The sequence below is a fragment of the Saimiri boliviensis genome, chromosome 15 (genome assembly GCF_048565385.1).
Source record: "Saimiri boliviensis isolate mSaiBol1 chromosome 15, mSaiBol1.pri, whole genome shotgun sequence".
Lineage (NCBI taxonomy): Eukaryota > Metazoa > Chordata > Mammalia > Primates > Cebidae > Saimiri > Saimiri boliviensis.
The window spans coordinates 53,328,500-53,352,793 of NC_133463.1; the positions used below are offsets into that span (position 1 = coordinate 53,328,500).

At 41.6% G+C, this 24,294-nt stretch overlaps 1 protein-coding gene and 1 long non-coding RNA gene across 2 annotated transcripts in view; one reads left to right on the plus strand and one right to left on the minus strand.

Moving 5' to 3' along the window:
* Positions 1-18,119, plus strand: part of BAALC (BAALC binder of MAP3K1 and KLF4) — a 98,502-nt gene extending 80,383 nt beyond the window's left edge. The window contains exon 3 of the mRNA XM_039464768.2: positions 15,808-18,119. Coding sequence (XP_039320702.1) covers positions 15,808-15,918 — 111 coding nt within the window. The 3' untranslated portion in view covers positions 15,919-18,119. The remainder of the gene's footprint in view (positions 1-15,807) is intronic.
* LOC141581470 (uncharacterized) overlaps positions 1-24,294 on the minus strand; it is a 215,273-nt gene that overhangs the window by 123,452 nt on the left and 67,527 nt on the right. The gene's annotated exons all lie outside the window — the stretch shown is intronic.

Consider the following 24,294-nt stretch of genomic DNA (forward strand, 5'->3'; position numbering starts at 1 on the left):
TCATCTGCAAATAGAGACAATTTGATTTCCTCCTTTCCAATTTGAATACCCTTTATTTCTTTTTCTTGCCTGATTGCTCTGGCTAGAACTTCCAGTACTATATTGAATAGGAGTGGTGAGAGAGGGCATCCTTGTCTAGTGCCAGATTTCAAAGGGAATGCTTCCAGTTTTTGCCCATTCAGTATATTGGCTGTTGGTCTGTCATAAATAGCTTTTATTGTTTTGAGATACGTTCCGTCAATACCTGGTTTATTGAGGGTTTTTAGCATAAAGGGCTGTTGAATTTTGTCAAAGGTCTTCTCTGCATCAATTGAGCTAATCATGTGGTTTTTGTCTTTGGTTCTGTTTATGTGGTGAATTACGTTTATGGACTTGCGTATGTTGAACCAGCCTTGCATCCCCGGGATGAATCCTACTTGATCATGGTGGATGAGCTTTTTGATGTGCTGTTGCAATCGGTTTGCCAGTATTTTATTGAAGATTTTTGCATCTATGTTCATCATGGATATTGGCCTGAAATTTTCTTTTCTTGTTGAGTCTCTGCCGGGTTTTGGTATCCAGATGATGTTTGTCTCATAAAATGATTTGTGAAGGATTCCCTCTTTTTGGATTATCTGGAATAGTTTCAGAAGGAATGGTATCAGCTCCTCTTTGTATGTCTGGTAGAATTCGGCTGTGAACCCATCTGGACCTGGGCTTTTTTTGGGTGGTAGGCTCTTTACTGCTGCCTCGACTTCAGACCTTGTTATTGCTCTATTCAGGGTTTCGGCTTCTTCCGGGTTTAGGCTTGGGAGGATGCAGGTGTCCAGGAATTTATCCATTTCTTCCAGGTTTACTAGTTTATGTGCATAGAGTTGTTTGTAATAATCTCTGATGATGGTTTGGATTTCTGTGGAATCTGTGGTTATATCCCCTTTATCATTTTTTATTGCATCAATTTGGTTATTCTCTCTTTTCTTTTTTATTAATCTGGCTAGTGGTCTGTCTATTTTGTTGATCTTTTCGAAAAACCAGCTCCTGGATTTATTGATTTTTTGAAGAGTTTTTTGTGTCTCTATTTCCTTCAGTTCTGCTCTGATCTTATTTATTTCCTGTCTTCTGCTAGGTTTTGAGTTTTTTTGATATTGCTCCTCTAGCTCTTTCAATTTTGATGACAGGGTGTCAATTTTAGATCTCTCCTTTCTTCTCATGTGGGCACTCATTGCTATATATTTTCCCCTAGAGACTGCTTTAAATGTGTCCCAGAGATTCTGGTATGTTGTGTCTTCATTCTCATTGGTTTTGAAGAACATCTTTATTTCTGCCTTCATTTCATTGTTTATCCAGTCAACATTCAAGAGCAAGTTGTTCAGTTTCCACGAAGCTGTGCGGTTCTGAGTTAGTTTCTGCATTCTGAGTTCTAACTTGATTGCACTGTGGTCTGAGAGACTGTTTGTTATTTCTGTTCTTTTGCATTTGCTGAGGAGTGATTTATTGCCAATTATGTGGTCAATTTTAGAGTAGGTGTGATGTGGTGCTTAGAAGAATGTATATTCGAGACAGATATTATTATTCCCCATTTTACAGATAAGGGTTAGAGAGGTTAGAAAAAACTTGCCCAAAGTGAAATCATACAGCCAGTATTTGAACTAAAGTCTCTCTGACTCCAAAGCTGAAATCCTTAACCACTCTACTAAAGCTGACTGTGAAAACTTTCATATTACCCTTTGATGGACTGTAGCTCATTCACTCAACAGTGTTTACTGAACATACCCTATTCCAGGTTCTGTGTTGGTATTAAAGATTCAACAAAGAAACCTCCAATAGGAAACATAAGTGCATGCATTTTTGTAGGTCATCCTTTCTGAGTGTGTGTGTGTGTGTGTGTGTGTGTGTGTGTGTGTGTGTATGTGTAATAATCTCAAAAGGTTAATGCAAATTCTGAGGACCTTCAGACATTTCTGTGAAAGGAAAATAAAAATCTCAGGATCCCAAATTCAGTAAGCCAAAGGGAAAAGTTAAGCTTAGAAACTGAGTCACCAAAAACCATTTTGTTCCCAAATAGATAACTGCAAAGATAGAAGGCCACATATCTTCCAGGGTAATTCCCTCATGCTTTCTCACAGGGAAATTCCTTGTGGGCCCCAAGACCTTTACCCTAAAACAGAGTTCTGTTGGATTTCTTTCCTTCCTTCCTTCCTTCCTTTCCTTCCTTTCCTTCTTTTCGTTCCTTTCTTTCTTTCTTTCTTGTAATTGCATTTTAGGTTTTGGGGTACATGTGAAGAACATGCAAGATTGATGCATAGGTACACACATGGCAGTGTGATTTGCTGCCTTCCTCCCCATGCTATCTCTCCCTAACTCCCCACCCCCTGCTGTCCCTCCTCTATTCCCCCCAAAACAGACCCCAGTGTGTGATGCTCCCCTCCCTGTGTCCATGTGTTCTCATTGTTCAACACCTACGTATGAGTGAGAAAATGTGGTGTTTGATTTTCTGTTCTTGTGTCAGTTTGCTGAAAATGATGGTTTCCAGCTTCATCCATGTCCCTACAAAGGACACGAACTCATCATTTTTCATGGCTGCATAGTATTCCATGGTGTATATGTGCCATATTTTCCCTGTCCAGTCCATCATCCATGAGCATTTGGGTTGGTTCCAGGTCTTTGCTATTGTAAACAGTGCTGCAATGAACATTCGTGTGCATGTGTCCTTATAGTAGAACGATTTATAATCCTTTGGATATATACTCAGTAATGGGATTGCTGGGTCAAATGGGATTTCTATTTTTAGGTCATTGAGGAATCGCCACACTGTCTTCCACAATGGTTGAATTAATTTACACTCCCACCAACAGTGTAAAAGTGTTCCTATTTCTCCACATCCTCTCCAGCATCTGTTGTCTCCAGATTTTTTAATGATCGCCATTCTAACTGGTGTGAGATGGTATCTCAATGTGGTTTTGATTTGCATTTCTCTAATGACCAGTGATGATGAGCATTTTTTCATATGTTTGTTGGCCTCATGTATGTCTTCTTTTGTAAAATGTCTGTTCATATCCTTCACCCACTTTTGAATGGGCTTGTTTGTTTTTTTCTTGTAGATCTGTTTTAGTTCTTTATAAATTCTGGATATCTGCACCTTGTCAGATGGGTAGACTGCAAAAATTTTTTCCCATTCTGTTGGTTGCTGATTCACTCTACTGACTGTTTCTTTTGCTGTGCAGAAGCTGTGGAGTTTGATTAGGTCTCATTTGTCTATTTTGGCTTTTGTTGCCAATGCTTTTGGTGTTTTGGTCATGAAGTCCTTGCCTATTCCAATGTCCTGAATGGTTTTGCCTAGGTTTTCTTCTAGGGGTTTTATGGTGTTAGGTCTGATGTTTAAGTCTTTAATCCACCTGGAGTTAATTTTAGTGTAAGCTGTCAGGAAGGCATCCAGTTTCTGCTTTCTGCACATGGCTAGCCAGTTTTCCCAACACCATTTATTAAACAGGGAATCCATCCCCCATTGCTTGCTTTTGTCAGGATTGTCAAAGATCAGATGGTTGTAGATTTGTGGTGTTTCCTCTGAGGCCTCTGTTCTGTTCCATTGGTCTATATCTCTGTTTTGGTACCAGTACCATGCTGTTTTGATTACTGTAGCCCTGTAGAATAGTTTGAAGTCCGGTAGTGTGATGCCTCCTGCTTTGTTCTTTTTGCTTAGAATGGACTTGGCTATGTGGGCTCTCTTTTGGTTCCATATGAAGTTTAAGGTGTTTTTTTCCAGTTCTGTGAACAAGGTCATTGGTAGCTTGATGGGAATAGCGTTGAATCTGTAAAGTACTTTGGGCAGTATGGCCATTTTCATGATGTTGATTCTTCCTAACCATGAACATGGAATGTTTCCCCATCTGTTTGTGTCCTCTCTTATTTCGTTGAGCAGTGGCTTGCAGTTCTCCTTGAAGAGGTCCTTTATGTTCCTTGTTAGTTGTATTCCCAGGGATTTAATTCTCTTTGTAGCAATTGTGAATGGCAGTTCATTCTTGATTTGGCTCTCTTTAAGTCTGTTATTGGTAAATAGGAATGTTTGTGATTTTTGCACATTGATTTTGTATCCTGAGACTTTGCTGAAGTTGCTTATCAGTTTCAGGAGATTTTGGGCTGAGACGATGGGGTCTTCTAGATATACAATCATGTCATCTGCAAATAGAGACAATTTGACCTTCTCCTTTCCTATTTGAATACCCTTTTATTTTATTCGTTTTTCTTGCCTGTTTGCTCTGGCTAGAACTTCCAATACTATATTGAATAGGAGTGGTGAGAGAGGGCATCCTTGTCTAGTGCCAGATTTCAAAGGGAATGCTTCCAGTTTTTGCCCATTCAGTATGATATTGGCTGTTGGTTTGTCATAAATAGCTTTTATGATTTTGAGTTACAATCCATCAGTAACTAGTTTATTGAGGGTTTCTAGCATAAAGGGCTGTTGAATTTTGTCAAAGGTCTTCTCTGCATCAATTGAGATAATCATGTGGTTTTTGTCTTTGGTTCTGTTTATGTGTTGGATTACGTTTATAGACTTGTGTATGTTGAACCAGCCTTGCATCCCCAAGATGAAGCCTACTTTGATCATGGTGGATAAGCTTTTTGATGTGCTGTTGCAATCGGTTTGCCAGTATTTTATTGAAGATTTTTGCATCTATGTTCATCATGGATATTGGCCTGAAGTTTTCTTTTCTTGCTGAGTCTCTGCCAGGTTTTGGTATCAGGATGATGTTGGTCTCATAAAATGATTTGGGAAGGATTCCCTCTTTTTGGATTGTTTGGAATAGTTTCAGAAGGAATAGTACCAGCTCCTCTTTATATGTCTGGTAGAATTTGGCTGTGAACCCATCTGGACCTGGGCTTTTTTTGGGTGGTAGGCTCTTAATTGCTGCCTGAAATTCAGCCCTTGTTATTGGTCTATTCAGGGTTTTGACAACTTCCTGGTTTAGGCTTGCGAGGATGCAAGTGTCCAGGAATTTATCCATTCCTTCCAGGTTTAGTAGTTTATGTGCATAGAGTAGTTCGTAATAATCTCTGATGATGGTTTGGATTTCTGTGGAATGTGTGGTGATATCTCCTTTATCATTTTTATTGCATCAATTTGGTTATTCTCTCTTTTCTTTTTTATTAATCTGGCTAGTGGTCTATTTTGTTGATCTTTTCAAAAAATCAGCTTCTGGATTTATTGATTTTTCGAAGAATTTTTTTGTGTCTCTATCTCCTTCAGTTCTGCTCTGATCTTAGTCATTTCTTGTCTTCTGCTAGGTTTTGAGGTTTTTGATCTTGCTCCACTAACTCTTTCCATTTTGATGATAGGGTGTCGATTTTAGATCTTTCCTTGCTTCTCATGTGGGCACTTATTGCTATATATTTTCCTCTAGACACTGCTTTAAATGTGTCCCAGAGATTCTGGTATGTCGTGTCTTCATTCTGATTGGTTTTGAAGAACATTTTTATTTCTGCCTTCATTTCATTGTTTATCCAGCCAACATTCAAGAGCAAGTTGTTCAGTTATCATGAAGCTGTTATGGTTCTGAGTTAGTTTCTGCATTCTGAGTTCTAACTTGATTGCACTGTGGTCTGAGAGACTGTTTGTTATGATTTCCGTTCTTTTGCATTTGCTGAGGAGTCATTTACTTCCAATTATGTGGTCAATTTTAGAGTAGGTGTGATGTGGTGCTGAGAAGAATGTATATTCTGTGGATTTGGGGTGGAGAATTCTGTAAATGTCTATTAGGTTTGCTTGTTCCAGGTCTGAGTTCAAGTCCTGGATATCCTTGTTAATTTTCTGTCTCGTTGATCTGTCTAATATTGACAATGGGTGTTAAAGTCTCCCACTATTATTGTGTGGGAGTCTAAGTCTCTTTGTAAGTCATTAAGAACTTGCTTTATGTGTCTGGGTGCTCCTGTATTGGGTGCGTATATATTTAGGATTGTTAGCTCTTCTTGTTGCAGTGATCCTTTTACCATTATGTAATGTCCTTCTTTGTCTCTTTTGATCTTTGTTTTTAAAGTCTATTTTATCAGAGATGAGAACTGCACCTCCTGTTTTTTTTTTGTTTGTTTGTTTTTGTTTTTTTTTTTCTCTCCATTTGTTTGGTAAATCTTCCTCCATCCCTTTATTTTGAGCCTTTGTATATCCTTGCATGTGAGATGGGTTTCCTGAATACAGCACACTGATGGGTTTTGGCTTTTTATCCAATTTGCCAGTCTGTGTCTTTTGACTAGGGCATTTAGCCCATTTACATTTAGGGTTAATATTGTTATATGTGAATTTGATCCTGCCATTTTGATGCTAGCTGGCTGTTTTGCCCATTAGTTGCAGTTTCTTCATTGTGTTGATGCTCTTTACCATTTGGTATGTTTTTTAAGTGGCTAGTACTGGTTGTTCCTTTATATGTGTAGAGCCTCTTTCAGGAGCTCTTGTAAAGCAGGCCTGGGCATGATGAAATCTCTGAGTACTTGCTTGTTCGTAAAGGATTTTACTTTTCCTTAACTTATGAATCTTAGTTTGGCTGGATATGAAATTCTGGGTTGAAAGTTCTTTTCTTTAAGGATGTTGAATATTGGCCCCCACTCTTTTAGCTTGTAAGGTTTCTGCTAAGAGATCTGCTGTGAGTCTGATGGGCTTCCCTTTGTGGGCAACCCGACCTTTCTCTCTGGCTGCCCTTAGCATTTTCTCCTTCATTTCAACCCTGGTGAATCTGACGATTATGTGCCTTGGGGTTGCTCTTCTTGAGGAATATCTTTGTGGTGTTCTCTGTATTTCCTGGACTTAAATATTGGCCTGCCTTGCTAGGTTGGGGTAGTTTTCCTGGATAATATCCTGAAGAGTATTTTCCAGCTTGGATTCATTCTCTCTGTCACATTCAGGTACACCTATCAACTGTAGATTAGGTCTTTTCACATAGTCCCATATTTCTGGGAGACTTTGTTCATTCCATTTTACCATTTTTTCTCTAATCTTGCCTTGTTTTATTTCAATGAGTCGATCTTCAACCTCTAATATCCTTTCTTCTGCTTAGTCAATTCGGCTGTTGAAACTTGTGTATGCTTCACGAAGTTCTCATGTTGTGTTTTTCAGCTCCATCAATTCACTTATATTCCTCTCTAAGTTATTTATTCTTGTTAGCATTTTGTCAAATCTTTTTTCAAGGTTTTTAGTTTCTTTGAATTGGGTTAGAACATGTTCTTTTAGCTCAGAGAAGTTTCTTATTACCCACCTTCTGAAGCCTGATTCTGTGAATTCATCACACTCATTCTTCATCCAGCCTTGTTCCCTTGCTGGTGAGGAGTTGTGATCCCTTGTAGGAGGAGAGGTGTTCTGGTTTCGGGTGTTTTCATCCTTTTTTCACTGGTTTCTTCCCATCTTGTGGATTTGTCTTTGTAGTTGGTGACTTTCAGATTGGGTCCCTGAGTGGACGTCCAGTTTGTTGATGATGACGTTATTTCTTTCTGTTTCTTAGTTTTCCTTCTACCAGTCAGGCCCCTCTGCTGTAGGACTGCTGAGGTCCACTCCAGGCCCTGCTTGCCTGGGGACCACCTGTAGCAGCTGCAGAATAGTAAGGGTTGCTGCCAGTTTCTTCTTCTGCTATCTTTGTCCCAGAAGGATACCCGCCAGATGTTAGTGTGAGCTCTGCTTTATGAGGTGCCTCTTTGGATATACGGGGTCAGGGAGCTGCTTGAGGAAGTGCTGAGCTATGAGCTCCATTGTTCATTCAGAGCTGCTGGGCAGGTATGTTTAAGTCTGCTGCAGCAGAACTCATAAACTCCCCTTTTTAAAATTTCCCCAGGTGCTGTGTCCTGGGGAGTTAGGGCTTTATTTATGAGTTTCTGTTGTGCTGCTGCCTTTTTTCAGGGCTGTGCTGCCCAGTGAGGAGGCAGCCTACTCACTGTCTGCCTGCAGAGGTTTTGCTGAGCTGCTGTGGGCTCTGCCCAGCTGCCGTGTCAATTTTCCTGCAGTCCTGTTTATACGGGTATAGTTAGAACTGCCTCGGCAATGGCTGCCCACCTCTGTAATGGCAGACTCTCTCTAATGGCAGGCTGTCTCAGCAATGGCGGACTACCTCCGTAGTGGTGGACTGCCTCGGTAATGGCAGACACCCCTCCCTCACAGAGCTGGTCCATCCTGGGTTCAGCTGTGCTTGCTGTGAAGCTCTCAATCCAGAGTGTTTCAGATTGCTGTTTTTTTGTGGGGGTGGGACCAGCTGAGCCTGATCACCTGGCTCCCTGCCTCAGAGCCCCCCTTTTTTTTTTTTTAGTTGAACGGGTGACTCCGTCTCCCAGGTGTTCCAGTCGCCTGTTGAAAAGGCACTGGGGAGAGGATGCTGGGAAGATGGCCAACTAAGAACAGCTCAGGACTTTAGCTCCCAGTGAAAGTGCAGAGGGTGAGTGGACGTCACATTTCCAGACGAATTTTTATTGTCCACAGACCAGGAGATACCCAGGCAGAGGGGTCGCCAGCACCGCTGTTTCGGCCGGTGTGGCTGTTTTGGCCCCCACAGGGCTGATTTGGCCCATGTGGCTGCTTTGACCATGCCCTGTAGTGGTGGTTCTCCATACAAAAGCCACTGGTCTGGGAGCCCTCTTAGCTGGCGATTGGAGCCATGAGACGGCAGAGTTGCCCACTCATCTGAAATAGCAAGCCAGGCCAGGAGATTCCTAGGCAAAAAATCCGCCAGAAGCCTCGGCGCTGCTGTTTGAGCCGACTCAGTGAGTCACAGCAAGGGAGATCCCAGCGCCTTTTCAACAAGCGACTGGAACGCTGGGTCGTTCAACTTAAAGAATAAAAAAAAAGACTCTGAGTCAGGGAGCCAGGTGATCAGGCTCGGTTGGTCCCACCCCCCACCCCCAACAACAACAACAATGACAACAACAAAAACAGTAATTGAAAATGCTCTGGGTTGAGCGTTTCACAGCAAGCACAGCTGAACCCGGGACGGTCTGGCTCTGTGGGGGAGGGGCGTCCGCCATTACTGAGACTCTACCACTATGGAGGCAGGCCACCATTGCTGAGCCAACCTGCCACAACAGAGAGAGTCCGCCATAAAAGAGGTGGGGCCACCATTGCCGAGGCAGTTCTAACTACGCCCATATAAACAGGACTGCAGGGAAGAGCACAGGGCAGCTGGGCGGAGCCCACAGCAGCTCAGCAAAGCCTCTGTAGGCAGACAGTGAATAGGTGGGCTGTTAGCTGGGCAGGACAGACCTGAAAGAAAAAACAAAAGGGGCAGCAGCACAATGGAAACTCATAAAGCCCTAACTCCCTGGGACAGAGCACCTGGGAACAAAAAGCGGTTTATGAGTTCAGCTGCAGCAGACCTAAACGTACCTGCCCAGCAGCTCTGAATGAACAATGGAGCTCACAGCTCAGGACTTAAGCTCCAGTAAAAGATAGACTGTCTCCTCAAGTAGCTCCCTGACCCCCACAGATCCAAAGACTCACCTCATAAAGGAGAGAACGGACTGACATTTGGCGAGCATCCTTCTGGGACAAAGATAGCAGAAGAGGAAACTGGTAGCAACCCTTACTGTTCTGCAGCTGCTGCAGGTGATCCCCAGGCAAGCAGGGCCTGGAGAGGACCTCAGCAGTCCTACAGCAGAGGGGCCAGACTGTTAGAAGGAAAGCTTAAAAGAAAAAAAAAAAGAAGTAACTTCAGCATCCACGAACTAGAAGCTCACTCAGCGACCCAATCTGAAAGACAGTAACTACAAAGACAACAGGTGGATAAACCCACAAAAATGGGAAGAAACCAGGGCAAAAAGGATGAAAACTCCTGAAACCAGAACACCTCTCCTCCTAAAAGGGATCACAACCCCTCACCAGCAAGGGAACAAGACCGAATGGGGAAGGAGTGTAATGAAATGACAGAATCAGACTTCAGAAGGTGGGTAGTAAGAAACTACAGTGAGCTAAAAGAACGTGTTCTAACGCAATGTAAAGAAACCAGGAACCTTGAAAAAAGATTTGACAAAATGCTAACAAGAATGGACAACATAGAGATGAATATAAGTGAATTGATGGAGCTGAAAAACAACACGAGAACTTCGTGAAGCATGCACAAGTTTCAACAGCCGAATTGACCAAGCAGAAGAAAGGATATCAGAAGTCAAAGATCAACTCAGTGAAATAAAAAGAGAAGGCAAGAACAAAGAAAAAAAGCACAAAAAGGAAGGAACAAAATCTTCAAGAAATGTGGGACTATGTGAAAATACCTAATCTATGTTTGATAGGTATACCTGAATGTGATGAAGAGAATGAATCCAAGCTGGAAAATACTCTTCAGGATACTATCCAGGAAAACTTCCCCAACCTAGCAAGGCAGGCCAATATTCAAATACAGGAAACACAGAGAACACCACAAAGATATTCCTCAAGAAGAGCAAGCCCAAGGCACATAATCATCAGATTCACCAGGGTTGAAATGAAACAGAAAATGCTAAGGGCAACCAGAAAGAAAGGTCGGGTTACCCACAAAGGGAAGCCCGTTAGACTCACAGCAGATCCCTGAGCAGAAACCCTACAAGCCAGAAGAGATTGGGGGCCAATATTCAACATCCTTAAAGAAAAGAACTTTCAACCCAGAATCTCCTATCCAGCCAAACTAGCTTCATAAGTGAAGGAAAAACAAAATCCTTTGTAAACAAGCAAGTATTCAGAGATTTCGTCACCACCAAACCTGCTCTACAAGAACTCCTGAAAGAGGCTCTACACATATAAAGGAACAACCAGTACAAGCCACTCCAAAAACATACCAAACGGTAAAAGAGCGTCAACACAATCAAGAATCTGCATCAACTAACCAACAAAACAGCCAAGTAGCATCAAAATGACAGTATCAAATTCACATATAACAATACTATCCCTAAATGTAAATGGACTAAATGCCCCAATCAAAAGACACAGACTGGCAAATTGGATAAAAAGCCAAAACCCATCAGTGTGCTGTATCCAGGAAACCCATCTTACATGCAAGGATACACAAAGGCTCAAAATAAAGGGATGGAGGAAGATCTACCAAGCAAATAGAGAGCAAAAAAAAGCAGGAGTTGCAATTCTCCTATTCTGATAAAATTCTGTTCTGATAAAATAGATTTTAAAGCAACAAAGATCAAAAGAGACAAAGAAGGACGTTACATAATGGGAAAAGGATCACTGCAACAAGAAGAGCTAACAATCCTAAATATATACACACCCAAAACAGGAGCACCCAGATACATAAGGCAAGTTCTTAATGATTTACAAAGGGACTCAGACTCCCACACAATAATAGTGGGATACTTTAACACCCCATTGTCAATATTAGACAGATCAACCAGACAGAAAATCAACAAGCATATCCAGGACTTGAACTCAGACCTGGAACAAGCAAACCTAATAGACATTTACAGAACTCTCCACTCCAAATCCACAGAATATACATTCTTCTCATCACCACATCACACCTACTCTAAAACTGACCACATAATTGGCAATAAATCACTCCTCAGCAAATGCAAAAGAAGAGAAATCATAACAAACAGTCTCTCAGACCACAGTGCAATCAAGTTAGAACTCAGAATGCAGAAACTAACTCAGAACCGCACAGCTTCATGGAAACTGAACAACTTGCTCTTGAATGTTGACTGGATAAACAATGAAACGAAGGCAGAAATAAAGATGTTCTTCAAAACCAACGAGAATGAAGACGCAACATGCCAGAATCTCTGGGACACATTTAAAGCAGTCTCTAGAAGAAAATATATAGCAATGAGTGCCCACATGAGAAGAAAGGAGAGATCTAAAATTGACACCCTATCATCAAAATTGAAAGAGCTAGAGGAGCAATATCAAAAAAACTCAAAACCTAGCAGAAGACAGGAAATAACTAAGATCAGAGCAGAACTGAAGGAAATAGAGAAACAAAAAAAACTCTTCAAAAAATCAATAAACCCAGGAGGTGGTTTTTCGAAAAGATCAACAAAATAGACAGACCACTAGCCAGATTAATAAAAAAGAAGAGAGAATAACCAAATTGATGCAATAAAAAACGATAAAGGAGATATCACCACAGATTCCACAGAAATCCAAACCATCATCAGAGATTATTACAAACAACTCTATGCACATAAACTAGTAAACCTGGAAGAACTGGATAAATTCCTGGACATCTGCTACCTCCTCCCAAGCCTAAATCCGGAAGAAGTCGAAACCCTGAATAGACCAATAACAAGGTCTGAAGTCGAGGCAGCAATTAAGAGCCTACCACCAAAAAAAGCCCAGGTCCAGATGGGTTCACAGCCGAATTCTACCAGACATACAAAGAGGAGCTGGTACCATTCCTTCTGAAACTATTCCAGACAATCCAAAAAGAGGGAATCCTTCCCAAATCATTTTATGAGACAAACATCATCCGGATACCAAAACCCGCAGAGACTCAACAAGAAAAGAAAAGTTCAGGCCAATATCCATGATGAACATAGATGCAAAAATCTTCAATAAAATACTGGCAAGCCAATTGCAACAGCATATCAAAAAGCTTATCCACCATGATGAAGTAGGATTCATCCCAGAGATGCAAGGCTGGTTCAACATACGCAAGTCCATAAACGTAATTCACCACATAAACAGAACCAAAGACAAAAACCATATGATTAGCTCAATTGATGCAGAGAAGGCCTTTGACAAAATTCAACAGCCCTTTATGCTAAAAACCCTCAATAAACTAGGTATTGATGGATTGTAACTCAAAATCATAAAAGCTATTTATGACAAACCAACAGCCAATATCATACTGAATGGGCAAAAACTGGAAGCATTCCCTTTGAAATCTGGCACTAGACAAGGATGCCCTCTCTCACCACTCCTATTCAATATAGTACTGGAAGTTCTAGCCAGAGCAATCAGGCAAGAAAAAGAAATAAAGGGTATTCAAATTGGAAAGGAGGAAATCAAATTGTCTCTATTTGCAGATGACATGATTGTATATCTAGAAGACCCCATCATCTCAGCCCAAAATCTCCTGAAATTGATAAACAACTTCAGCAAAGTCTCAGGATACAAATACAACGTGCAAAAATCACAAGCATTTCTATACACCAGTAACAAACTTAAAGAGAGCCAAATCAAGAATGAACTGCCATTCACAATTGCTACAAAGAGAATAAAATACCTAGGAGTACAACTAACAAGGAACATAAAGGACCTCTTCAAGGAGAACTACAAGCCACTGCTCAACGAAATAAGAGAGGACACAAACAGATGGAGAAACATTCCATGTTCATGGTTAGGAAGAATCAACATCATGAAAATGGCCATACTGCCCAAAGTACTTTACAGATTCAACACTATTCCCATCAAGCTACCAATGACCTTCTTCACAGAACTGGAAAAAAACACCTTAAACTTCATATGGAACCAAAAGAGCGCCCGCATAGCCAAGTCAATTCTAAGCAAAAAGAACAAAGCAGGAGGCATCACACCACTGGACTTCAAACTATACTACAAGCCTACAGTAATCAAAGCAGCATGTTACTGGTACCAAAACAGAGATATAGAACAATGGAACACAACAGAGGCCTCAGAGGAAATACAACATATCTACAACCATCCGATCTTCGACAAACCTGACAAAAACAAGCAATGGGGAAAGGGTTCCCTGTTTAATAAATGGTGTTGGGAAAACTGGCTAGCCATGTGCAGAAAGCAGAAACAGGACCCCTTCCTGACACCTTACACCAAAATTAACTCCAGATGGATTAAAGACTTAAACATCAGACCTAACACCATAAAAACCCTAGAAGAAAACCTAGGCAAAACCATTCAGGACATAGGTGTAGGCAAGGACTTCATGACCAAAACGCCAAAAGCAATAGCAACAAAAGTCAAAATAGACAAATGAGACCTAATCAAACTCCACAGCTTCTGCACGGCAAAAGAAACAGTCATTAGAGTGAATTGGCAACCAACAGAATGGGAAAAAATTTTTGCAGTCTACCCATCTGACAAGGGGCTGATATCCAGAATTTATAAAGAACTAAAACAGATCTACAAGAAAAAAACAAACAAGCCCATTCAAAAATGGGTGAAGGATATGAACAGACACTTTACAAAAGAAGACATACAGGATGCCAACAAACATATGAAAAAATGCTCATCATCACTGGTCATTAGAGAAATGCAAATCAAAACCACATTGAGATAGCATCTCACACCAGTTAGAATGGCGATCATTAAAAAATCTGGAGACAACAGATGCTGGAGAGGATGTGGAGAAATAGGAACACTTTTACACTGTTGGTGGGAGTGTAAATTAATTCAACCATTGTGGAAGACAGTGTGGCGATTCCTCAATGACCTAAAAATAGAAATCCCATTTGACCCAGCAATCCCATTACTGGGTATATATCCAAAGGATTATAAGTCAGTCTACTATAAGGACACATGCACACGAATGTTCATTGCAGCACTGTTTACAATAGCAAAGACCTGGAACCAACCCAAATGCCCATCGATGATAGACTGGATAGGGAAAATGTGGTACATATACACCATGGAATATTACGCAGCCATCAAAAACGATGAATTCGTGTCCTTTATAGGGACATGGATGAACCTGGAAACCATCATTCTCAGCAAACTGACACAAGAACAGAAAATCAAACACCGCATGTTCTCACTCATAGGCGGGTGTTGAACAATGAGAACACATGGACACAGGGAGGGGAGCACTACACACTGTAGTCCATTGGGGGTAAATGGGGGAGTGACGGGGGGGTGGGGAGGTGGGACGAGATGGCATGGGGAGAAATGACAGATACAGGTGAGGGGAAGGAAGGCAGCAAAGCACACTGCCATGTGTGTACCTATGCAACACTCTTGCATGTTCTTCACATGTACCCCAAAACCTAAAATGCAATTTAAAAAAAAAGAAGGCACTGGGATCTGTGCGATTTCCCATGTGGTGACCCATTGCACCAGCTGAAACAGCCGCAATGAGATTCGTGGTGCTTTTTTTGCCTGGAAATCTCCTGGCCTGGCTCCCTGTTTCAGTCCCCCTTTTTATCAGTTTAACGGGCAACTCTGACCCCCAGGAGCTCCAATCACCAGCTAAACGGTGCCCGGACCCATGTATTTTGTGCGTAGAACCACCACACCAGCTAGTCTCACTGGCAACCCGTGGAGCTCCTCTGCCTGGGAATCTCCTGGTCTATAGGCAATAAAAATGCATTTGGAAATGCGGCATCCACTCACCCTCTGCGCTTTCACTGGGAGCTGCAATCCTGAGCTGCTCCTAATCGGCCATCTTGGATCTGTCCCTGGATTTCATCTTATGTAAATTAACAGCTTATCTTCACAGGTATGGGACAAAGACAGGACTAGGAATCATCACTCTGCTCACTTGAGACAAATGCATATTTTGCTCATTAACTCTTCTATGTTTATCTTATCTTATATAAAAATGCAAGTTCACTGAGCATGAGATGAATGCATATTTGTTCCTTTATCCCCTCCTTTCACATACAAAGTGTGGATTCAGTGAATGCTCATCAAAGCCTCAAAAGAATGTAACTGTTTGCCCCTTTTTCTCTACCCCCCATTCCTTTCCTCTTTCCCTTACTGCCTACTTTTTTTCCCTTTAAATACTGAAGTCCTCAAACCCTCTCTAAGAAAAGCACAGATCACCCATGTTCCTGTGATTTGTGTTCCTTTTTCCCAGGTACATTCTTAATGATAGCAAAATAAACCCCTAAATTGATTGAGATTTGCCTCGGTCATTTTCTTTGGTTTACATTTCCTAGTAACTCAATTCACTGTTTTCAACTTAACAGGCTAAAAGAGATGCTAAGAGAATGTCCTCAAAAGAAGTCACCATTAATGTAACAGACAGCATCCAACAGATGGACAGAAGTCGAAGAATCACAAAGAACTGTGTCAACTAGCAGAGAGTGCAAGCAGAAGGGCAGCTGGACTTCTTCAGTGTCCTTCACGGCACTAGCTCCCATCAAAGAACCTTGAAGAAGTGTCTTCCCCTTGCTGCATATGAATGCTACTGAGTCCCTGGCAAGACTGTCTTACCTGGCAGCAAACTGCTGCCTGATTTGTTGGGACCTTCTGAGCCTCCTACTTATCATATAAATGTATGGTACAGCACTCGCCTATGTTAATAAACTGCAAGTGTGCAGTTCAGTTTGCCTCTTTGCAACTCCTGTAAGGGGGTCTGGTGTAAAAGTAGTGAGTTAAAGCTACAGGTCAGTTTGTGAAACAGAAAAGTAGGAATGCATTTCCTGGGTTAAAGAGTCACACCTCAGTGCTAAACTCTCCTGGCCATGATAGTGTGTTCTGTTTCAGGCAAACTTATTCTTTCCTTCTTTCATTTTAAATATTATCATTACAAATCTTATCAGCTTCACTTAAAAGCTGGCTTTCATCCAACTCTAAACCCACATATTGAAACAATCAAGGTACAGGAAAACTCCTTGTTATCCTTGTTTCCTTAGCTTGGTATGAGACAGATTAGATCCAGTTTCCCATGCACCAACCCACTGCCCATGGCATGTCTTTGGGAGGTGTCTGTGAAGCAGTCATATCTGTTTCTCATCTGCCTGGAAAGTCCTCCAATTTTGGTGTCCATGTTGGCCTCCAGTCCTTAATGTCACTATGCTTGTGGCCAACGTATCCAAATAAGGACACCCCTGAGGGCTCAGCCAGACATGGCAATTTTGCATAGCTTTCCAGTTCCCTTTGCTTGTCTTCTTGAATGCCTTCCCTCTCCATTGGGGTCATCTGCAATTGTGAATCAAAGACTGAATACTGCGGAGGAGAGGGACATGATTCAGAGACATGCGGCAACATGCATGGCTTCCCCTTGACCCCTCTGTATACAGCTCCAGGACTGTCATTTTGGCATCTGCAAAGGAATTACTTTAGAAAGCCAGCACCTGGTTTATGAGTATTCACTCTGACATTAGATTGATGTGCCCTGCATTAGAAATGAGGTAGCTGACATAGAAAAAGGATGTTTTGACAGGAATAGTTTTTTCATATGTCTTGAAACATGTTCATCTAGAAGTATTTTCCTGCAAAGTAATGTAGCATGATTTTTCAAGGACTGTTAACATACCTGGGATTGGGAAAGATAGGACTAAAGTTGTACCAAAGTATACCAATAAATTCCATATTTAGCAGAAATAGGCAGCCTAATGGTATTATATTTACATAACATAGTCCAGAGAACTGATACGCAGGTCAAAGGTCAGGTACTCAACCTCCTTATCTGCTAACTCTGCTATTCTTCAAACCCAAATGGGTAGTGTCATTGTTCCTTCTTTCCTTCTACTGGCAGACTGTATATTTATTTACTAAATATTGAATGTCCATCCTGTGATAGGTACTATGCAGATGTTGACAGATTTGGGGTCTTGTTAGTAATGACTGTCTATCCTGAATCTAATAGTGACTTCATAACGAGGAGACTGAATTAGACCCAAGATATCGTGTGTGTTGCAAATTGCTCTGCAATGGAATCTTTTATATCCAGGGTAGGTTTGTGTCTTAACTAGGTGTTCTAATCACTGAACAAGACTTTATCATACACAAAATTATAGTTTTTCTAAACCTTTATCATTTTGTGATTCTTTGAGAAAGGGCTTTTAGGGAATTCATGTTCTAAAAAATGTTTTTAATAAAAATAAAATAAAAGCAAAACCTGTGACTCATATGTCCCCACTGGCATTACTCAGCAGGAGGCCCCAGCTGCCAAAGGTTGGCAGTGACCCTGCAACTTCAAGGGCTCTTACTCCCAGGGGATGTGCTTTGTGGTTTCTCTTTACTGCTTTGTTTCTACATCCATTCACTGCTGCATGTTGTTTGGAATTTATCACCTTAAGAAAGTGTCTCTGTTTTTTATAGAAACACTTTCTCACTTCCAGGGGAGAAGGAAATGAAGGGTATATAATCTGGCCTTCCCCAGAACAATCTGGATTTCACAGAGACAGCAACCAGAAGTTAAACCATGTGACTAAAAATGCATCTGGCTACTTTTTCAAGTATGTATTAGACAGAAACTGATTCTTACTATCCTATTAGGATGACACTTTTCATTGCAAAGTTTGTGTCAATAAAGTCACAAATTTTAAACATATATGGGCAGTTACAGAGAATCTTTACTGGAACCTTAAATTTATATTCAGAGTTGTTTAGACTATTTTTTCTTTTTCAACAAAGACCTTTTACATAAGTAATCCCTGTGAATCCTCCAAAAAACCTTGTGAAGTAGGTAAGGAGAATGTTATTAGTGCCAATTTACACTTTTAGAAATATTTACAGTCCAGTCAATTAGTAAGTGATGGTACAGAGATTCAAGTGGGGGAAGCCTGTCTGCAAATTCAATTTTTTTCCTACCACCACGTGGTGCCACCATGGCAAGAAGATCTGGTGTGACTGGGAAATGATGCTATTTAGAGCGGAATTGTCATGGAGCCTCAGATTGGGCTGAGTCGAAGTCTAAGAGGGCAATTTGAGTGATTGGAGGGGGGCTAGAGAAGGCCAGAGAGAGAGGACTGAAGAGGGCTGGTCGCGAAGGCAGTGATTGGAAAGGGCCAGTGAACTCTCAAGGGGTTTGGGCCTGGTTCAGGCTCATTTACACCTCCAGAGAGGATGACCTTGACCTGGTGTGTGAGGTCAGAACACTGAGAGGGACTTTATAATTCAGAGAAGGTAGAAATTGCACCCCTTAGAATAACTGCTTAGACCTAAAGGTAAGGGACGCCAGGGTCCTCCCATGTTGCTGCAATGCCCTGAACACTGCTTGGGTGTACAGGTAACAGACTGTAGCCCCCTCACCCTTTACCCACAGGCTACCTTCACAGTGCTTTCCACAACCTGCCTACACTTCCCAGGGTACCTGAACACAGGTACTCCTGTTTGCACTGCCTAAGTCCTGCTAACCTGCATCTGTTTACGATCCTCAGCAGCCAGACTTGCAGGCTGCCCCATGTGACACGGAAGTGCATCCCATTTACATTTACTGCTCTAAGCAGGGTTCACAACACTGGCAGTTCCTCTGCTGAAATCAGGTGACAGGCCTGCTGTGTTTAGCTGTTATGTTGTCGAAACCTAGGAATTTTACATAAATAGCCAGCTCTGGCAGAGACTCCTACTTTAGAACTCCAGTATCCATCCTTCCCTTCTTCCTCAGTTGAGCACATGTCTACTTAAAACAAACATTATACTTTCCAGCCTCCCCTGCAGCTAGAAGTTGCTGCATTATTAAGTTCTAGACAATGAAATGAAATAGAAGTGAGGCATAGAAGCTTCCAGGAAGTCAGACCCTTTCTTTCCCCGTTTGCTTCCTGCTGTGCAGAATGAGGAGCTAATGGCTGGGGCTACATCAGTCCCTTGGGCCACAAAGTAAGTTTGAGAATGAAAGCCATGCCAAGATGAGCAACACATTAGAAGAAGCCTGGGTCCCTAATTTCATTGAGCTTCATGAGCCTTGGACTATATGTCCCAAACTTCTTTTTGTGGGAAAGAAATATACTTTCCCTCATTTAAGTTGCTGTTTCAAAGCATTACTCACACTCACAGCCAAAACTAATTCTTTTTCAAGTTTGAGAAATTCAACAAAACGAATTCTAATTTGTATGTATATATTTTCACCTTCTTTTGAAAAATTGGAAGATGGCTGACCTTTGGGCCCTTGGCTGCTTGGCCACATCTGGCTGGAGCTGATGAGTCTGCATTAGCTGGAGCTGGGGGCTCTCCAGAATGTGACAGTCCCTACCACTCACTGTAGCTTACACATGGTAACTTCCCCATTTCTGTTACCTGCCAGAACCCAGAGACATTTGAGCTTGTAACTCCTGCTCCACATTATGTTCCCAAACATACTGTTTTTATGCTCTTTTCAGGAGTCATGGAGATATACAAGATCCTTTTCTCCTGTTTCACCAGTCTGGGAAGTGGCCAATCTCAGAAGAATTTTCTGAGCAAATTATGAATATTACCTAATATTTAAAATCATGCATTCACTTGCTCATTGATTTAATCAAAATGTATGTACTAAGATACTTAAATCTGCCAGAAGTTAAGATATGGTGAGAAATACAACAGATCTGGTCCCTACCCTCACAGAGCTGGCAAAATAGTAGAGGAAATAGACAATAATAACATAAAGAAATAAGTTATTACAGTAACTTAAGATGGGGGTAAATGCTGAAAATGTTAACAGGATAATGAGCTAGACGGAGGCAGGAATGGAAGCAGAAGACCATTTAGGTAGGAGGCTACAGCTGTAGTCCTGGGAAGAGATGTCAGTGCAAGGAATAGGGTAATAGTTGCAAAGATGGATGAAAATATATGGATACTGAGAACATGTTGGAAATAGAAATATTAAGACTTGCTGATGGACTGCTGAAGGGAGAAATCAGGGTGATTCCTAAGAGTTTGGTTTGAGCAACAGGGTTCTTGGCAAGATAGGGGGTAACGGAGTGGGAAAAGTTTTTTGGGGAGGCAGTGAAAATCAAAAAGATCCATTTTGGAATCATTAAGTGTGAAATAATCAAGGGGAGGTGTCCAGTAGGGAACTGGATGTATGAGTCTAAAGTTCAAGGACTTGGTCGAGGGTGCAGCTGTGCATTTGCGGGTCATCAACACACAGAAGGTATTTATTGGGACAGGAGTTAGTTCACCTGATGAAAAGCTGGTGAGGGGAGTCCAGGGCTGTACCAGGAGACACTCCAACATTTAGGGAGTTGGTGGTGGAAGAAGAGTCAGCAGAGGGTACTGAGATGTGCTGAGGCAGTTAGAAAGAAAACAGGGAGCTCATTTACTGAGGCCAAGATTTTAAAAAATTGTTTCAGGAAGGGAGATATGGTCAGTCATGGTGAATGCTACCAAAAGATTAAATCATGTGAGAACAGAGATGTGACTCCAACTAGCACCATGAAGGTGGCTGGCAATCTTAACAAGAACACTTCCAGCAAAGAGGTGGTCATAGAGCCACACTACAGAGGGTGATGACTGGAGGGGTGGTGAGGAAGTGGAGAGAATGAAAAATACCTGTCTTTTGAGAAACGTTGTTATGAAACAAAGCAAAAAGAGGCCAGTAACTGGAGAGAGAGATGGTTCAAGGAGTAGTTGTAAAAAGTGGGACATACTAGAGTATGTTTCTCAACAATTGTAAGCATTCTTTAGAGTGAGGCTGAAGCTGGAAGGGTGGGGGCATTATATACAGAGTAAAAAAGTCCTTGAGGAAGTAAGAAGACAACAAACCTAGGGCACAGGTAACCACATTGAAATTTAAAACCTCTATATGATAAGCATTCACATAAAGATGAATGATAGTCTATTAGATACCTATAGCCTATGTATCCTATGTATCAGAGAGTTAGTACAGAGATATACGTTTAAAAAAAATGAGAATTTCATAAGCAAAGACAAATGACCCAAGAGAAAATAACATGAACAGACAAGAGGAAAGTTGAATGGCTAACAAAAATATAAAAAGATCCTCAGTGTTATCAGTAATTAGGCAAATTTGGGTTAAAAAAAAAGAGATGCCACTTTTTAACCTGTCTGATTAGCAAAGTTTTTAAAATTTGATATCAGTGTTGGGAAGGGTGTGTGAAAGAAGTAATGTCAGACACTGCTGATTTAAATGAAATTAGTGATACTATATAGGATGGTGTAGGGCAGACAAAGCTTTACCTCTACCTTTGTAGGAATCCCAGCAGGGCCTGAGAATTAGATTGACATAAAATAGGCTAGCAGGAGAGAAACTTAAAGACTTATTTAATTTTTAAGTTTTATGTGACTTGAGAATCTTCATAAAGAAATGACGGCTCAGAGAAGTTGCAAAATCTCAATGCTTTCCTACTATGTTGGACAAAGAGAAGCAATTGTGAAAAAGTAAAATATACAGGAAAGCTAAAGAAAGGTAAGAGTTGTTTCAACAAAATTCGATTGTCTGCAGAGAATTCTCTCTGTCTCTGGTGATAAAAATATCTCTTTCCTCCTGGTACAGAGAGGGCATCTTTTACATGGGAGTTTAATATGCTTTCAGGAAAAAAAGGAGAAGTCAGAAAGTTCTGCTTTAAGAGGGGCATGGTGACTCATACCTGTAATCCCAGTACTTTGGGAGGCTAAGGCAGGAGGATCACTTGAGGCCAGGAATTCAAGACCAGCTTGGGCAACATCACAAGACCCCAACTCTACAAACACACACACAGACACACACACACACACACACACACACACACACACACACAAAACAAAAGAAAAAATTAGCCAGGCATGGTTGTGTGTACCTGTAGTTCCAGCTACTCTGGAGGCTGAGGCAGGAGGATCACTTGATCCCAGGAGGTCAAGTCTATAGTAAGCCAAGATTGTGCCACTGTACTCCAGCTCAGGAGACAGAGTGAGACTTTGTCTCAAAAAAAAATTCTGTTTCCACCTGCTCTTTAAAAGTGCCTTTATCTCAAAATAACCCTTATGCCAAAATGACATATTCTGGAGAGGCACATTCTGCCACTCTTCAATGTCAATTTAGTCAACTTATTAAAATTTAAAATGTGTACATTCTTTGGCCAATTTCATCTTTAAATAAATACCTGTTAAGGGCTAAACTGTCTCCCTGCCAAATTCACATGTTGAAGTCCTAACCCCCAATATCTGAGAATGTGACTGACTGTATTTGTATATAGCATCTTTCAAGAGGTAATTAAGGTAAAATGAGGACATCTGGATGGGCCATAATTCAATATGACTGGTGTCCTTATAAGATTAGGAGATTAAGACAGGCACACACAGAGGGAAGACCATATGAAGACACAAGAGAAAATGGTCACCTACGAGCCAAGGAGAGGATCTTCAGAAGAAACCAACCTTGCCTCAGACTTCTAGCCTCTAAGACTATGAGAAAATAAATTTTTGTATCTCAAGCCCACCGGTCTGCAGTATTTTGTTATGGCAACCCTAGCAATCTAATACAATGCCCTAGAAAAATATCTGCACATTTTTGTGAGGCAGGTATTTGTGGGACAGGTCTCAAGAGTTTCAGAGCTAGATTCAAAGGAATCAGAATGACAGAGGACAAAAGAGCACAGGACTACAGCCGAGACTACTGGCATCCACCTTTCCTTCAACCCCTTTACCACACCCATGCTGACTTCCAGCTGTAGCACCAGCTCTCCTTGGCCTGAAGTTTTTTTTTTTTTGAGACGGAGTTTCGCTCTTGTTACCCAGGCTGGAGTGCAATGGCGCGATCTCGGCTCACCGCAACCTCCGCCTCCTGGGCTCAGGCAATTCTCCTGCCTCAGCCTCCTAAGTAGCTGGAATTACAGGCATGTGCCACCATGCCCAGCTACTTTTTTGTATTTTTAGTAGAGACGGGGTTTCACCATATTGACCAGGATGGTCTCGATCTATTGACCTCGTGATCCACCCGCCTCGGCCTCCCAAAGTGCTGGGATTACAGGCTTGAGCCACCGCACCCGGTGGCCTGAAGTCTTTATCTCATCACTCCATGGCAGGAGTTGCCAGGACATTGGGGCTATTGATGCTCATTCACTCCTCTCCCGATTCCAGCACCAGTCAGTCAATGACTGATAAGAGCTCCCTCAATCTTGGGTGGGGTAATGCTGAGATAAGTATTTTATATGACCTCCCAGAGTTTTCTTAGCTGTATTAAGTTCCAGTTACCCAGCAGGTAGCTAGTTTAATAATACATTCCTCTACTGCAGGCGTCCCCAGACTTTTTACACAGGGGGCCAGTTCACTGTCCTTCAGATCGCTGAAGGGCCGCCACATGCTGTGCTCCTCTCACTGACCACCAATGAAAGAGGTGCCCCTTCCTGAAGTGCGGCGGAGGGCTGGATAAATGGCCTCAGGAGGCCGCATGCAGCCCGCGGGCCATAGTTTGGGGACGCCTGCTCTACTGGATGCTTCCTTGATCAATTTCCAGCGTAGAGTCATTATTGTAGGTTGCAGGCTTCTATTTAAACAGCATCCTCTCTCTTGCCTTTCTTTTTTATTATCATAGTCAAACATCATCTTTTCCACGACTTGGTTTCCACCAGTAGATGGTCCTCCACCTCCTCCCTAGCATGAGATATACATCCCACTGCCACTGGTCTATAAATGTTCTGTTTATGTATATTGTATCACAATAAAACATGTCAAGACCAATAAATAAGTAAATAAATGTTCTGTTTTGCTTCAGAGGAAAGCTCTGATTTATCCTAGATATAAGAAGTATCTTTGAAAGGAGCCCCAAGAGATACCTTAACAAAAGTCACAAACTACATGCTTTCAGGGGA